General features: G+C 46.5%; 1 protein-coding gene across 10 annotated transcripts in view; it reads left to right on the top strand.

The window, feature by feature from the left end:
- BIN1 (bridging integrator 1) overlaps positions 1-17655 on the top strand; it is a 103247-nt gene that overhangs the window by 60044 nt on the left and 25548 nt on the right. For 4 of the 10 annotated variants that reach the window (XM_075028715.1, XM_075028718.1, XM_075028720.1 and 1 more), the window contains exons 7-10: positions 6960-7045; positions 8844-8919; positions 10934-11016; positions 13793-13843. In XM_075028715.1, the coding sequence (XP_074884816.1) occupies positions 6960-7045; positions 8844-8919; positions 10934-11016; positions 13793-13843 (296 nt within the window). The remainder of the gene's footprint in view (positions 1-6959; positions 7046-8843; positions 8920-10933; positions 11017-13792; positions 13844-17655) is intronic. The other 6 variants (XM_075028719.1, XM_075028725.1, XM_075028722.1 and 3 more) reach the window with 2 other exon arrangements.

The following is a 17655-nucleotide window of genomic DNA, read 5'->3' on the forward strand; positions in this document are numbered from 1 at the left end:
TGCTGGTGTTTCTCCTGCATGGAAGAAATAAAGATGTATCTCTCCCCCAAGTGAAAGATCTGCATTTAATGGCCACAGTACTTTTATTTTTAAGCTGCAAGTCATCAGTCATCTACTCACCCAGTGTATGTATTGTGATTAAACCTGATGGACAAAGGGGAGAGAGATTGATGGCTCAGGTGTCGTTGCATCATTTGCGTGGCAAAGCAAGTATTGGTTCTGTATGCAAGGCATGAGGCCCAGCTGGTTGTGCTTTCTGTTCAAAGCAGTACTTCACTGTGTTTGGGGGTAAGAGCAGAATTTCCCTGGGGTGTGGTATTATTATTATTGGTGTGTGCCTGTGAGATCTTTGCTGCAGTGGAAATGTTTTTTTGTAGGAATTAATTTACTCAGGTTGGTACCTGGTGATCCACACCAAAGAGGCTGGCCGCCTTTGTCATTGCTGCCCTCTCTTGTGTTGCCCCAAACGCTCACATAAGATGTTATTAGCAAGGGATTCTTTGTTGCTCTTTTCTCAAAAGTATGAAGAACAGTGCAGTTTGAAGAGCGGAAAGTTGAGATTTAGGAGTTGGTGCTCTGTTCCTGATTGAGCCTGTGCAAGTGTTTCTTAGTACTTGATTGGACTCGTGCTTTAGGCTGTAAGGCCATGCACGGGATAATACGTGACACATTGCACTGTCCTGATCCTGTAAAGATGGGAGTAGTGAGTCCCTGGAAGTTATCTTGTGTGTTCTTCCCAAATGGGCAGGTTTTATAGCCCAGCCTGTGATCCCACACTTGCAGTCGTGCAGTTCTGCAGGGCTGTGGGCAGCAGCCAGGGCTCGGTGTGCCCTAGGCTCTTGTAGAAAGGTCACCTCTCTGTTCCTGTGACTGTGATTTTGCTTGTGTGAGATTTGAAGTAGGGTCCTTCTGGTGTGAGGTACTTTGGAATAGGATGACAGGCCCCTAGGAAAGAGAAATACTGTTTATGACGCAGCGTACAAATGGGAACTGACTTGATTGATGTTTCATGGTATAGTAACAGAAAGAGCAATGCAAATACTTTTTGGAGCTGTGTGGTCTCTTTTTTTCTTCTCTAATATATGGATGTTCTTTTCCCACCCAGGACTCCTGCCACTTACTGCTAAACTCACAACCTGCCATTAAAATAAAGCACTGTGGACTTTCAGCTGTTGCATGCAAATAATTAAAATGGTTAATTAATCCTGACCTCTCTTTAAGGAACTCCCACTTCACAGCTGTGACTTGGAGTAGGGTTGTCTGTGTGCTAGGTCACTAACAGCTATATCTGTTACTCTTTGCAGCTGCCTGGCTGGTCTGCAGTGTCCCAGCCCACGCTGGAGCATTAATTACTGCTAAACTTGGCATGCTTCAAAGGATTCATAACTGATCGGTCCTGGGATGTTTGTTTTTTCTCTCACCTTGGTGATACTGGTTTGGCCCAGCCTCTAAATACACTCTCTGTTGTGATTTTAATTTTTTTATCCTAAAAGATGTATGTTTGTGTCTCTCTTGTTCTCTGTTTATTTTTTTCTCTTTTCACTCAAACATGCTCCCTCCCCCCAGCCTGTTTCGCTGCTTGAGAAAGCCGCGCCTCAGTGGTGTCAAGGGAAGCTACAAGCTCACCTCGTTGCGCAAACTAATCTGCTCCGAAATCAGGTGACTGCTGATCTACCTGGCTCTAACCGTGCATGCGCTATTTTGGGCTCTAGATTGTACCATGCAACTAATCTCTAGGCAACGTTCACTCTAGTCCTCTCTGTTAAGTGTGTCCTTGATACTCCTGAGCCAGAGTGGACACATGGAAGTTGCTGACCAGTGAATGAATCTGTGCCTGCCTTATTGATTTCTAATCACATGTGTTAATACTGGACTATTGTTTTCTCCCCCTAAAATGAAGTGTGGATGAAGGAAGGCTATGGAATAACGCCAAGGCAGAGGGTGATGTAGTGTAGTTCCTCCAACTATTGCTTTATTTTTCTTCTAAGAGAAGCAGTCAATTTTTATTGCTGCTGTTTCAAAAAGGAAAGAAAAAGGAGGGAACACTGAAAAATTGGCTTCTGCATTTGTGCTGTTAAGTAAAGCCAGAAAAAAAAAAGAAACATTGCTTCAAAAGCAATTTCTATGGCTGCTCAGTTAGCTTGCAGCATTCTCCTGTGGTAAAATCCAAGTTTTCAATATGGGCACTGTCCTGCCTCTTGTGGTCTAAAAGAGCCATTTCCAGATACACAGAGTTTCAATCTGCATAGGAGAAGAGGTGGGCCCAGACCAGGGAATTTGCACCCTGTGTAATATATATGAAGAGCTCCAGGTTGAAGTCGTGGTTGCATCGTGTGGCAAAACTTGGCCTAACGTTTAGGTTACAGCATCTTGAGGGACGTGAGAGCAGCTGAGAAACTGCAGGGACTAAGAATTTCAATCCTACTTGCATACAAGAAGTTTGGCTTCCTGATGAAATCTCCCTTGGTATTTACCTTGGAGCTGCTTAAGGGATAAGAGGGAGCTGACAGAAAACAGTCGGTGAGAAGAAAATGCTTTTAATGGGCAAGGGATAGTAAATCATTACCCAGACTGGGAGAGTGCCAGTTACCTGCTCACAAGTTCCTGGTGAGCTCATCTGTTCTCATTCAAATGCTCCTACGTTTTCACATTCCTTGTCAGTGAATGAATTGCAGTTTAGAAACACTAAATTGCTCTCACCTTATAAAGCACCTGAGTTTTTCACAGTCAGATTATGACTGCAGATCAGGGGAAAGGCTAGATTACCACATTAATAAAGCCTGGGGAAGGAACAGCTGTTAGCATTCCTGCTTAAGATGCATAGCAAAGGGAGGAAATATGTATTCATTCTTGATCGAAGGGAGAAGGGCATTTGACAGGCTGCCAGGGGCTTTTCCTGTGCCTTGGCTGGCCGTGCTGGGAACGATCTATGTGGTTGTGGTTCTTGACTGGTCTGTTTGGCTGGTGATATTTCTGGAGGACTGGAAAGCAGGTATGGGAAGTTTGTTAAGCCACATGTAAATAAGTAAATCAGCTCTTGGGCATTTTTCCTCTTCTCAGGCTGGCTGGGGTGACTGGTAGTAATACCACCGCCCACAGATTGCCTAGAGAAACAGTACCTGCGAATGCTCCCTCATCCACTGCACTATGATCTTAAACAGGCTACTGAGAGTCATTTGATAATTTCACTGTACTGGGTGACTTTGCCCTAAAGCATGTGACAAGGGGGTATGTAATCTTTCCACCCACTTTGTTGAGGGGTGTTAACCTCCTGCTACATAGCATTAGTATTTTCAGTCACTCCAGATATTTTCAAATCAAGTTAAGTACTCCTTTAATTTTTTCCTCTTTCATTCTTGAACTAAATAATACTATTGCCAACCTTAATTTTTTTGTTTCTAATTGTGCGAGTCTTTGAGGCTTGGTTTTGGGTTGGGTTTTTTTTTCTTTCTTTTTTAAATTTTTATGTTGACTGGGGACTAACCAAAAAAAATCTCAATAAAGAAGATTAGTTTGTATTTTGAAGCTGTAGGTTTTCCAGCTTTTCTTCACAAACATGAGCAGGCAGGGGAAAAAAAAAAGGCTTCCATTTTTATATTTGCATGACTTCAAGACTGACGGTTTTTCTGACAACCCTTAATCTCATTAAGCTCTTGATAAAAGGGGGAAGGCTGATGACACTGCATTAATTGAAAAGCTTCTCAATGTTAAGCCTAAAAAAAAAGTCCTTCCCCTTACCAGCAGCTGTGTTGCTGTCTCTTCTTGCCTGATAATTTTACAAGCCCCAAGCAAAAATGGGGTCAGCAAGACCTATTATTTGTACTGTAAAACCAAGTCCCTCCCTCCAGTGTGCAAACTACTGGCTTATTAGGCCTTTAGCAGATACTAACAAAAACAATACAGCAAGGGTTTTCTGTAAAGTCTCCTGGGGGGCTTGCTATTGCATGCTCTCAGTTGCAAATTCTGGTGACTGTGCTTTTTGAAACAAAAGGAAAAACGGCTTAGAACAGCAAATTTTTGCCTTTTTGCTAAGCTCCCTGAAATGCTGAATACAGACTAAAAAGCAACATCTTTGGTGCTGCAGTGATAACAGAATGGTATTTCTGTCTGTAGGAGAAAGCCAGCAAGTTGAGTCCTGGGCCATGCTGCCCTTCTGAGAGGCAGGTCTGGCTGAGACTGGTGGGGGGCTTGGGCCTGGGGTGGGACACCCAGCTCTCCTCCCTGCCCCTGCCTGGTGGATGTCTAAACTGTTTACTGAGTAGTGTGTAATTACCACAGTTCACAGCAATAGTGTTTGAAGAGAAATGGTCACCAGGTTGCCTGAAAGCACCAGGCTGGATTTCTCCAGACACTCATGAGTGCTGGGATGCATGATGGTAGGAAACATAATGGGGAATAACTGTCCCATTGTGGTTGGCACTCTGAGCCTTGGCTAGGGGGGAGGTCAGGAAAGCAATTGTGTTATCCAGCTCCTGCTCAAACCTTCCCCCTTTCAGGCAGGGAAAAGAGAGGAAGAATTTTTTGAGATCACATTTCATGGACCTGGACATTATGTCCTTCTGCCTCAGTTTTCTATCAGGTTGGCGATGATGACAGCTGAAATAGAAAGTGCACAGATACGGTAGTGATGGGCTGTGGCCCCGAAACCTATGTCTTTCCTCCTTTCCCCACTGTACTGCACAAGCTGGCTTTTCTTCTAGCAGGGCTCATGACCAAAGTCGACGTCTGTCTTTGGCTCTGGCTGGAAGCAGTTAGGGCTATCCATTGTCAGGACCCCTGCTTCCAAGCAAAATAAATCCCACTGGTGGGAAGATCCCTGGGCTGCCAAAGGAGTGAAGAATTAATTCAGTGCTATACCTGAGACCGAGAGCACTAGGTGAGCTGCAGGCACTAGATGGATCCCTGATTCCTACAGCTGCTCTAGAGTGAACGTTGCCTGTTGCTGATTTTGCCTTTGCCTCGGGATGTTACAATATTCACACGTTGCTTTCTAGGTTCTTTGACCTTCTGAACGGGTAAACGAGAGAGGGAAAGACTATTATTAATATTCACCGTATCTGAAAACCTAACAGCATTCAATGGTGCCTCATCTCCCAGCTATCCCATCTCCTGGGTTGATTCAGGTTCCAGTCTAGTTTGGAAATCAGAATAAGATAAAGCCAAAGGATGGACTAGAATTTTTTTTTTCTCCCTTTAAAATGGTTACACTAGAAACATTCATTCGTAGAGGGATTTTAAGGCAGAATGAGTCTTTGTGACCATCATCTCTGATCCAGCATAAACGGTGTCTCTGTTTAAATGGGCTTTTTGTTTGTTTTCTGCAAACTCTCTTGAAATGTTGGGTTTTTCAGCGAGTGTAGCAGTGAAATACAGGGTTTTCTGGGTGGAAGCATCATGGTCCCTCCTCCCCCTGCCTGTTCATCACAAGGTCTGCTTAACCTTTGAATACTTCCCAGTTGTGTCTTTTTCTGGGGGAAACTTTCTCTTCTGACCTTGAGTACAAAGTCTTAGCCTTGCCTTTGGCAGCAATGAGCAGCCCTTTGAAAGTTGGAGCTAGCTAGAAGGTAGGAGCTTCTGCGGTGTGCTCATAAGTCAGGAGAGAAATGGAGAGTGTAAAGATCCTATGCAACACTGTGAGGAACAGGACTCTGAACTGCAAAATATTTTTAAGTCCTTTCTCCCGTCAATCTAATCTTTGCATACTTGTCACTTTGCATACCTGTCACATTAATTTCTTTAATTAAGCTGGCACAAAGAAAATAAAACTTCATTTCATAGAAGAGGTAGGAATCTGACTGCAGGCTCGTAGAGAGATCCAGTTCCCCAGTGGCTTGCGGGCTTTTTGCAGAGCCCTGTGGCATTGTGACATTCCTGCTGTTGCCACACATATAAGTAGGCACTTGTGCTGACCTTCCTGTTAAGATGTGTTGTCACATTGCTCATGCAGGGATTTGCCATCCTGCATCCCACTGCACAGGGTTATGAGAGAATGCTGTGCTGTTGCAAATTACAGAATAGAAGTGTTTTAATTAGCAAGCTTTGAGTTTTAAGTCAGGGCACTGAAAAGAAAGAGGTCACCTAGGACAAATATGGGAAGGGGAATGTGCTTGTTGCTGACATCTGCTGTCAGCATCAGAAAACAGGATCATCCTATTCATCACTGAAATCTGGCAGAATTCATGTATCAGTGTTGGGGTCTGTCAAATGAACAGATCAAATTTAACTCTCAACTGGGAGAAAGAGGTCCTGTACAAGGCATATTTCTTTTGGTGTTGGTGGCCAACAGCCAGCCAGGGATTGCTCTTGTGTTAGATCCTCACTGATTAGAGTATGTGAGACTGCTGAAACAAGACCTGCTGCTCAAGCACTCCAAGCCTGGCCTCCTGGTGGCACAACTCATGCTTTGCATACCCCTCCTTGCTTCCAGCTTTGTGAGAGCTGTATCAGCCAAGGATGCAGACCTCCTCCCTTCCTCAGAAGAGATGGGGCTTTGGCATGACCTTACCCAAGCAGAGAGTCCCCATGAGGGAGGGTTCTTCTTCAATGCCATTTGGGATGGATTTCAACCCTTTCAGAGACCTGGCAAGGGACAGGGGCCACTATTATCTTCATCTGTGTCCAAGCTGGAGGCTGAATTGCCTGACCAGCTCCATTTGGGTTTTGAAGCCAGGGAAACTTAAAGAACTTAAAACGCATTAGTGGATGTTTGAATTACTTTCTGAGTATCCAAACAGGGAAATCCATTGAGAGAAAACCTGAGAGTAACACTTGCAAGCTGAAGGGGCATCATGTCACTTGTGATGCAACCCTTGTTCCTGGGAGACTCATTTGGGATGGGGATTACCCCATGCCAGAATTTTGCCTGGTTTCCCAAGGAAGTCAAAAGAGTCACAGTTGTCCCAGCCCTGCAGGGTACTTGTCTGCACTGGAGCTGACAATCTCCCTTCTCTGTTATTAAGGCTGAAGAAGAGTTAGTAAAGGCTCAGAAGGTGTTTGAAGAGATGAATGTTGATCTGCAGGAGGAGCTGCCTTCACTATGGAACAGGTGAGCACTGAAAGTTTTGCCAAGGGCTGGTTGAAAGGAAGCAAAGACCCTTGTATCACGGTTCTCCTTAGCTTGGGCTGGGTGTCTGCTCTTGTTTTCTGGATCATCTCAGGGCATCTGTCCTAGGATTCCCTCCAGCCAAGTTCAGCCTGGGCTTTCTGTGCTTTGTGTCATGATCCTCATGAAAAACTCAATTTTACTGCAAAAAGAAACTGTGTTTCTATGCTTTGTCTGATTAATCCCTTTGCCCCACCAACTCTGCCCAACTTCCCTGGGCAGTGGCCCAGCTTCTAAGATTTTGGATGTGGAGCTGGCTGGAAGGAACATCTGCAGCTGAGTGGGTATGTCAGCTGACTGATTAAAGGAAGATGAGATGTCAGAGGGGTTTATACCGTCACTGGGGTTGAAGAGAGCCAAGAGGTGGTGCCTTGATCATTGTGTCTCACCATGCAAACTTATGAGCACCCAGTGAAACAGCAGGGTTAACACAAGAGGGTGGATGAAAGGACAGGTTGCTCTGCTTTGGATGCCACTGAGGTTTGGACAGTTGGGTGAACAAAGGTGAGGGAAGGATCCTCGTGTGGCTGCCCCTAGATGTGTTCCTGGGTATGTGACACGGGACTTGGTGAGGAACTAGTGGTTATAACTGTCCTCTTGTGCTCTAATTAACAAAACATAGCCTGGGCAGAGGAAGATGGGCTGAGAGAATAGGAAGACTTGAGAGACCATGGATTTGCCATACCAGTGATTATGGTGATGAAAAGGGAGGAGAAAGAAACAGACCAACACTTAGCTTGGAGGATGAACTGGAGGGCAGCAGAAGCTGAAGTATTCGGGAGGGCACAGTTGAAAGCAGGCAAAATCCTCCTAGGAGTTGTCCCAGTTTCTTATTTTTAAATGCAGTGATCACATTTGGGTTGGCAGTGCTGGTCTGTGGAGGATGGAGAGAGTGGGCGGCAGCAGGGCTGGAAAGGAAAGTGCTGATGTCTGCCTTCACTCCCCTTTCCTCCCAACCTAGGTCAGGACTCTCTGCTCAAAGCAGTGTGCAGGCCTGGCTGAGGAAGGAGATGGGAGGGATACAGGCATCTGGGTGGTTCCACGTGCAGAATGGTGATGCTGCTGGCCTTAGAGAACATCTACCTCCTGCTGTTGCTCCTCCAGCTGGGTGCTGGTATGGGCACTCTCTGTTGGCAGCTGGTGGGGTGGCTGGAGGAAGGAGGGCAGCAGGCAGCTGCTGGGATTTTAAGGTGCCACAAGTTGTTCACAGCCTCCTGCTATCTAGCTGATCCTTCTGCTTTCCTGTTGCTCTCTGTGCCTATACTGTGCTTTCTTACTCTTCTGCCCCTGAAGCAAACAGTTCATGCTTTTTGGCTTCCCCTGGTGCTGAGGGACTTCAGAGTGAATTAATATCTGTCCTCCTGCCAATTTCCCCAGCTCTCCCCACAATCCATCTGTGTCACAGCCTCTATCCTTTTCCTTTCCATCACCCTACCAGTGGCTTTTTTTTTTCTTATTTCCTTTATTTTTTTTCTGTCCCTCCCCCCTAGCTAGCACAAATTCAGATCCTATTCCACCTGGCCTTCTCCTCACCTTGGACATGTTTGCCCTATACCTGGCCTTTGCTCTATCACCCCTTTCATGCTTCTCTGCTGCGCTTCTCTTCCAGCATGTACCAGACTTGACAGAGTTGAGTTTGAATGGGAATGGTGGGTGGGAGGTAGCAGAAGGGGCAGAATTGAAAGTTTTTGGGAGAGCATTGTGTCCATTAAGTTCTTCTGTCTCATTTTTCATTTGGCAGTCGTGTTGGTTTCTACGTCAACACATTCCAGAGTATAGCAGGCCTAGAAGAGAACTTTCATAAAGAAATGAGCAAGGTAAGGCAACTAAAACTTATTCTGCTAATAAACTCTCTCCTCGCTGTTAATAAAAAAAAAAAACCAAACCCCCAAACAACTGAAAAAAACAACTGGAGAAAACAGAATGTTTGCCCTAAGTCAGAGGAAAATGTTAACCCTTAGTTTCTTCTGAGCCACTTGGGAGAAAGGCTCTCTGAGATAGGGATGGAGCACAGGGAATTGACCATAGGGCCATGCCGCAGTGGGGAGTTTGTGTCACTTGACAGAGCTCATTTGCAGATCCACAGAGGGAAGGAAAGCCACTTTCAGGCCTATCTCTTGTTGCCTTTTTTAGTTCATCTACATTATGGATCTGTAACCTATAACCTGGCCACTCTCAGCCTGGTATCTATTTGCCTCCTTCTCTGCTGCCTGGCAGCAGGTTGCTGTGAACCCTCATCTGTCTAGCTGTGGGCATGAAAACAGCAGGGAATCTGCCAAACTGCAAGTCAGCTGAAGTCTGAGACCTACCTCACTCTGGTCCCTCAAGAAGGCACTTCCCAGCAGCACCTCTCTGCTTTGGCTTCTTTCCTGCCCTGTGACGCAAGAGAAGGCATTTGAGTGCTTAGCGTGGCCCTTGCATTGGCTACCAGTTGGCCATGAGTTGGGAATCGCAGCAGTAAGCAGTGTTGTAACCTGGTTGTGGGCAGGCTGGGTCCTGGTGCTGTGTGCCAGCGCCCAGCAGAGACCTCAGGAACAGTGTCTGGCAAAGCCCCCCATTGCCGCTTTCATTTACAAATACGTTCTTGTTCTTTCACTGAAAAGCTAGAGAAGTCTTGAATTCCTTAGGTTTGTACGCTGCTCCTAAGAGTTGCACGCCCTCTGTAAAATGTTGCACTAATCTTGATGAGTGACTGAGAGCCCAGCTGGAAAACTCTTGTATTCCCTTCCCTCCCCAATGTCATCCTGACAACAAGACAGCCGCTAAGCAACAAGCAACATTATAGTCCTTCAATTCCCAGCACTCAGGGGCCCTCTGCCTTGGTGTAATGCATCAATTTTGAGCCCTGCTGACATTTCACGGAGACCTTTCCAATTAATAGCCTGCTCTTCTCCACTGAGGGATGAACTGGTTGTTAAGAATAGGGAGGATTGTTATAATTATCAGTTTGTTGCTGTTAATTTATATTCAGCAAAACATGGGAAAGATGCTTATTAGACAGGAATTCTCTTCTTATATCATGTCTTGGATGTTTCTTTCCTGAGGAGTTTCATATGAGAGCAGGTCTTTTGCTTTGTTCCATAAGAACCATCTGTTTCTTATTACTGCTATAGCATCCAATTTACTGCTGGTATTGCTGGCATGATGCCTCCAACATTGATTGCATTGGATCCCTCCTCCTACCAATGATAAATCTGGCATCTCATCTTGTTTATGAATTGGCTGTTTGAGAATAGGAGTGTCTGGAGTGAATATTGCAGCCTTCGGCGCTAGGGAGAGTTTAACCCCTAATATTGCATTTCTGCAAAGATAGCCAGGTCCTGCCCAAACCTAGACAGCCTAGGCAGCCTGTGAAGTCAAGGCTTATTGTTGACTGGAAGTCCAGCTGCCTTTGGCTCCACAGCTTAAATGGCCATATCCCAAGGTTTATAAGCAGGTCTGAGGAACAGCTTTGGCTACAAATCCAGAGTGAAGCTTCAATTCTAGCACATAGACCCTTAGGTAAACATTCTGCCCGCTTCTTCAATGGTACCTGGCAGCACACTGGTGGGGGCAGGTGACAGAGAAACAAAGAGGATGATGTGTAAGGGAGACGGAGCATTCCCACGAGGTGCCAGCAGCTCTTGAACAGTTTGAGTGCTCTAGTGTTTCATACCCCATGGAGGAGTGGAAACAGATGTAGGGCTGTCCTCTCTTGGGATAGCTGAGTATGTGCACATGTCTGGGCACAAGCCTGTGTTTGGTCAGCCTGTGCAGGCTGGCCCAGACTCTCTTCTGGCACTTAGGCTCTTTTCTCATTCTTTTTCTTTCTTTTGTTTTTGTATTTTGCAGTTGAACCAAAACCTCCATGATGTCCTGCTGGGTCTAGACAAGCAGTACTCAGGCAATGCCTTCCCCGTTAAAGCACAGCCCAGGTCAGTAACTGTGGGAGTAGTGTCTTTCCCTCATCAGGGGAGGAGGGACAGGGATGTCTCTACCAGGGGTATTGAAACCTCCATATTGTCAGTTGGGGAGTGATTTGACTACCTTCATATAGCCAGTCAGCGCCCTCCTGAGACTCCCTAGAACATATCCAAGATTGCATTTGGGGCTGGGTGACACAATGCAATATCTCTTACTTTTCTAAACTAGCATCTGGAGGCCTAAACTTTCACTAAGTGCTGATATTTAAGCACGGGACTCTCAGCTCTGCTTTTTTAAAGTCAAATTCCATGCACTAACATATAGTACTGAGCTGCCCTTCTTTCTGGGTCCAGTTGCCCAGCACCTGTCCTGTTCTTTCCCTCAAAAGCTTCCACCATGTACCTGCAGCTTGTGAACTTGAGCACCAAGAGCCCATTTGTTTCCCCAGCTTCCTCTCTGGCCCTCCCTCCAAACTTGCAACCACTCGTTTGCCAAATCCTTATGCCCCTCCTGCGTACCCAGCTGAGGTGTGTTCCTTTGTGTGTGTTGTGGAAGTAGTTGTAGCCTCACTAACAGGAGGCCTCCTGATCTCAGAGCACTTCCAATCTGCACGTATGCAAGGAGTGAGCATCCTCCAGGCATTTAGTTTTCTTTCCTCAGCTGGGTCCGGTTCTGTATGGTTAAGTGCAAGTCTGCACATTCTCTAGCACTGAGAGGGGAGGGAGAGGCTGGGCTCTGGAAGAGGCTGTCTGGCTCCCATCCAAATGTGTGAGTGATGAAACAGTGTCGGGCTCTGGCTTCCAGCTGCTGCTAATCCCACGTGCTGGGTGAGCAGGAGCACGGCCCAAGTCCTCAATTGGTACATTGATGGAGGGAGGAGGTGAAGTCAGCATGAAGTAAGGGCAAGCTGCAGTCTCTGAGTGCATTGATTTGGAAGGGCTAGATCAGCTGTTGAGACCTCTGTGCTCCCTTGTCTCTCCTCCCAGTTTAACCTCCTATTGCTGTCATGCATAGATGACTCGAGTGTCTTGTTCCAGCAATGTGTGTGGTGTTTGCCAGCTCTAAAGAAAGAGGATGTCTGAGTTGAATTCGGCCCCTGAGTTTTGGATTGCCAGCACCAAATTTCCAACATGCTAGTAGGAATGTTTCTTGTGAAAATAATATCTTCTTCCCAAGTTAGCATGTGGTGTCTGTTGATCATCACAACCCAGCAAGACTGAAGCCTCGGGAGGAGGCCGTGGTGCCCATCCTCTTGCTGCCATGTGCCGTGTTGTCTCTGATAGCAGCATCCTCCAGGGCCCTTGGAAGAGGATGAGGTAATGGGACAGATGAAGGCTGTAGCTATTGCTTTGCCCAGCTCCTTCCTCCTCCTTCCTTTCTTCCTCAAGGAAGAGATTGCAGGCTGTAGTGATAGCCTGGCCCAGACATGTTCATTGTTGTTGTGGCATGAAGTTTCTGGCCTGAAAGAGCTTCCAATGAATAAATTACCTGTCCTCACGATTCCCACCCCCACAAACTGCTAGCTTCATCTGGGGCTGTAATGGGTGTCTCGGCTGCAGTTCTGTGCTCTTCGGCTGGCTACAAGACCTAAAAACCAAAACCAAGCACACACAGAGAGAGGTCCCAGTGTGGGTATCAATCTGAGTGCTGCTGCTTCATCACTTACTCCCTGCATTGCAGCTGAGATGCCAGACCTGCCCCAGAGCGACTCTCTTCCTCCTGAGCACAGTGGAGCAGGGTGTAGTAAAAGGACGTAGCAAAGGTTTGCCAGGGTAGTAAATGTGCTTTACAGTGCCCAGGAAATGCTGTGAGGCACTCCCGTCTCCCCTGCACATCTGGCCTCTCGTTGTGGCGCAGGGCTGGAGCGAGAGTGTGCAGGAGGAAATAGCCCTCGCTGATCTGATTGCTTATTGTGGTCTGCAGTAGGAGCAGATGCTTCCCTAACACTTCTCTACTGGGAAGGGGATTGGAGATGGATACAATGGCAGGAAATGAATGAGGAGGTGTGAGAAGAGAGGCAATTATCTGTGCACATCATTATGGCATTCCTGCAAGGCCCTACAGAAATATTACTGTGGCTGATGAATCTGATGCTGGCTGTGTAGCACAGTAGCACAGAGCAGCTGATGTATTTCTGGGAACCTCAGACATATGTTCAGGATTTGTTTCTGAAAGAGTTTGAACATTCAGGGCTCAGATGCCTAGAAGACCTAGGACATCTGTAGTGTTATCCTAGTATGATTGGACAAACTGGAAAAAGATGTAGTAGGAAAGCTGCTGATTAGGTTCCACGTATACGACTGTGCACAGATTGCATAAGTAAAGGAGAATGGGGAGCTTGTTTCTTGTGTACCAATACTTACAGGGGAGAGTGAGGACCTGTGATTACCTGTGAAAAAAGGACATTTACAGTTCTCTGCTGGTCTATACATTTTCCTTTTTTTCTTCTTCTCCAAGTGCACCCTGGCCCCATATTCCAAAGAGCAGGGAAAACACTAGTTTGTTCACATATATGTAGATCTCTGACAGGTACAAAAAGCCCTCTTGCCCTCTTCAAACCAGGCCATAGCTTTCTAGGAACCAAGGGAGGTGTGTAGATGTTTGTGTGTGTATGCAGGTATGTGTGTGTATCTGTGTGTGTGAAAGGGAGAGAGCGGAGAACTTGCCATCTTGATTACAGTGAGTTTTGTGGCACCAAGTGAATGGGTGCTTGGAAGCTTAACTTTTCCTCCCTGGTTTGACTGTGCCATCCTGTAACGGAAATGATTTGCGTGCCATCCTCAACAGAAAGAAAACTAAACTGTTCGCCAGGCTGAGGAAAAAGATGAGCAGGTACCGGTACGGGGAGCAGTATTTTGATACGTGTTTGGTTTAGTTCCTAAAACTGGAGAGGCTGTTGCTGGACTCTAACAGCCTGGCACGTGTTAACCCTGTGATGGGAGAGGGGTCCTTTGCATGATAAGATGTGTTCATGGCCTGCTGGGTCCTGCTGAGATCTATCTGTGTCTGGATAATCCCATTAACTGCTTGTGTGCCTGGTTTGAATCCTTACTTCTTTTCCTATCTAAGAAGGCAGCGTGAAAGCTCAGACATTGTTCAGTTGTTTTTCTGTGACTAAAAGCGTGGTGCTGGGTTTTCCATGGGAAATATGGGCAATTTTGGTGATTAACAACTTCTAGTTTTACCTAGTGGGGTTTGCCCTTTTGAACAGGTCTGAAATGCTGCATTCTCGTTCCCTGCCTGGCTAGGGAGGACCATGAGGCAGGTCTTTCACATTCAGAAGTCCTGTCCTATCTACCTGTTGCAGTTGGGAGGATGATGAGGTGGGAGAAGGACACTTCCAGCTTTGCTCCTTACTTGCTCTATTCTTGAGAATCCCCACTATCTTGCTCCATCCATTTAAAATTTTGTGCAGGGCTGAAGGAAAAGGAAGCCTGTTGTCTTGTATAAAGACTAATGTAAGCATCTTGCATTTCAAGACAGTGATGGCATTGAATAACTGGATTGCTACAATGCCTAGAGTTACCATAGCCAAGGTCAAGGACTCTGACAAGAACATGCTCTGGAGAAAAGTGGGAATTGCTGCATAAAGGCATGGAAACTTCCACTGATTTTTGTTTTTCTTTGTCTTTGTGTTGGTACTCCTTCCATGGGGTCCTTATAGGAAGAAAAAAAAAATTCTTAGGATGATATTCTGCCAGCAATAAAAGCACGTGCTGGTGGATTGGGATCCTTGCTCTTCTGATCCTGGCTTCCCGTTGACTGGGGCAAGTCACACAACCCTTCTCTTTCTCCTTTGTAAAGTGGGGGGTTGGAGCATGGAGAATGGGAATTTCATAGGCAAGCTGCTGGGCAAATCTTGATTTTTATATCCTCAAATGAAAAGTAGTGAAGGGGACTGTCTTGTGTTGTTATTATTCTAAGGTTTTCTACTGTAGGAAAAGGAGGATTCAACTGGAGTACTTCTCTGGATGTCTGTCTCTGGTCCTTGGTTGGACCAGTGTTGTACCTGCACCAGGCAGGAGGTCTTATATTTCCAGTCACTGAGAATGGATGGATGCTATAGCAGGGGGAGAGCTAGTAAATCTCATCTCAATGAGCTCTAGCCACAGTGTCCTCCTGCTCTGCCCTGATGAAGTCCAGCTGGCCCAGCAGTTAAGGTGGCTGACCTGGGCTGTGCTGGGGGTTTCTGCTGTCAGAGCAGCTGCTGGGGTCACAGAAGTGTGCAGCCTCTGGTGCAGGGAAGGAGAGACTGAGACTCAGTCACTCTTTGATCTGCAGCAACATTGCACATTTGTGCCACTGTATGTTTGTGTATTTAGGTGCTTTTTCTTCCTTTCTCCTGCTCCCTGCCTGCCACTGCCTCCCCTCCCCTCCCCCTTTTGTTTTTTTAAATAATTCTCCAGCCTGCTTTGGTGCTGAAAATTAAATTACTTTTGGCTAAAAGGTTCTGTCTGAGCCTTAGCTGAGATGCCAGCCTTTTTTTCTTTGTAACTTGAGAACTTGGCAGGAGGTGACTGGTCTGTTTTTACCATATTGGAAAGTAGGTTTCATCCTCTAATGTAGGATTGTTACAAGCACATGGGAACCCCATCTGCAGATGTTACTCTGCTCTTCCAGACCAGATGAGGCAGCCCCATGAGGGGTCTGGGAGCTCAGCAGCATTAAAAGAGGCTGGGGGATTTGGGCTTTCCCTTCAGCTGCAGTAACTGCATTAGACCCTGTTCCCAGCTCTCTATTTGCAGAAGAAAGTTGACACCCTGTTCCCTTCCCTGCCTGATATTCCTGGATTTGGCATCACTTCCCAATTGCTCATGGGAAGGAAAAAGAGAGAGCAATGACCTTGTCGTTTTGACTTTCTTTTACTGCGGTGCTCATGCTTGGTCAGTGGGGACAGTACCCACGCTCTTACTTTTCCCTGTGTTTCCTGGAGCAAGCAGTCAGTTTGGAGACAGGACTCTGCCCTGTGTGGGCAGTGTGTGCTCCCCGAGGACCCATGAAGGACAGACGATCCTGGTGACGAGCTTGCTTGACGCTGGTTGCACTGGCTAAATGCGTGCAAAGCAACGAGTGCAGGAATGAAGGTGCCACTCGGGTGGCTGGAAAAGGCTCAGCCAAAATTAGCACTGGCATTTTCCTAGGGGGATCAGCCAACACATCAAATAAGCTGTAAATAGTAGTGACTTAATGAAGGCCTTAGTGCGGGGCCCTCTCAGGCCTTGTACGATGAGGGGAAGAAACTGGGCTCCCTCTCACATGGGAGCCTTTTACCAATATATCTCCAAATTAAGTCAGTGGTAGGCACCAGATATAAGGCACTAAAAAGCTGTTTCCTGGCCTTTAGAAATAAGCCTGAATTCCTTTCCCACTGGGACAAATGGCCTCTTCAGGTCCCTAGAAGAATTCTACCCTTTTGTTGGTAGGCCAGCTGATAGCCAGTAGTCCCAATAGTCCCAGTGTAGTCTGGGCATTTGAGGAGTCCTAGCAGTCTACCTGTAGATTACTGCCGCCCCCTCCCCCCCATCTTCTCTAAAGTGCTTTCAACTCTAGGGAAGGTAGGGTGGGTTTTTTTTTTCCTCAACTCTAGCATCAGAGGACATTTTCTGTCGTTGCCTGCTGTTCCCTGGTGACTCCCATTTAGAGCAGAACTTCCTTACCTTCACCCTCCAACCATTACTTCTTTTAATCTGTAGCACAACCACATCAGTTTGGCAGAATCCTTCACACAACCCACTGTTTTGAAGTGATTTTTGGGGACCTCTGAGCAAGGACACTGTAGGCATATCCAGTCAAACTGAAGAGCTGTAGGGGTTGGCGCACATGTTCTTTAGTCCCTCGTCTTCCTTTTTTCCTCTTCCTTTCCCTCTTTTTCCCTTGGCGTGTGTGGTCCTGGTTGAGAGCTACTGGCAGAGAACATCATTGGGTTTGTTGCATCATGTTGGTGTGCTGCTGGCATTGGTGTCATCAGAAACATCTGACCTGCATGCGGACCTGAGAACAAGCGCTTTGTGGGGAAATGTGCGTGTGGTTTGTGGATATCGATATGGGGAGAGGGTGGGGGGAATGGGTGAGGGCGAGGTGAATGAAGAGGGAATGGGATGGGGAGCTTGAAAGCTGGAATGCTGAGCAGGGGGAGATGCTTGCTTGGAAGGGGAGGTTTGTTGAAATGCCTTGCTGTCCCTTCCTCCTCTTGCTGTCCCCCTACTGTGAGTGTTTAGGAATGAGGCCATCATGCATGTTAGCCAGTGACCACCACACCTCAGGCATCCAAGTGTGAGTGGATGTACATGTCTGGAGCTCTGGGCTGTCTTGGGACAGAGCAACGAAATAATCAACTTGATGTCCCTGAAGAATCAGGTCTGCATTGCTCTAGTCCTGGCTTTATGCCAGGATTTATTGTCTCAAGTTGTAGGAAAGGATCTGTTCCTTTCAGCCTTCTCACAATGCCTTTAACTTTGCAAGAACTGCAACTTTGTAAATGGGGCCAAATATCACTCCCTGTAGATGAGGTTGCACAGCCCTCTTGCAATATTCTGTAATACTCTGTTTTCAGCTGTGTATAGTTTTGCCAAACTGTAACCACTTCTGCTAAAATATCCCCTACCAGTGTCTGTGCTTCTGCATGACTTGAGATAAATTGATTAGTTTGG

The sequence above is a fragment of the Buteo buteo genome, chromosome 5 (genome assembly GCF_964188355.1).
Source record: "Buteo buteo chromosome 5, bButBut1.hap1.1, whole genome shotgun sequence".
Taxonomy (NCBI): Eukaryota; Metazoa; Chordata; class Aves; order Accipitriformes; family Accipitridae; genus Buteo; species Buteo buteo.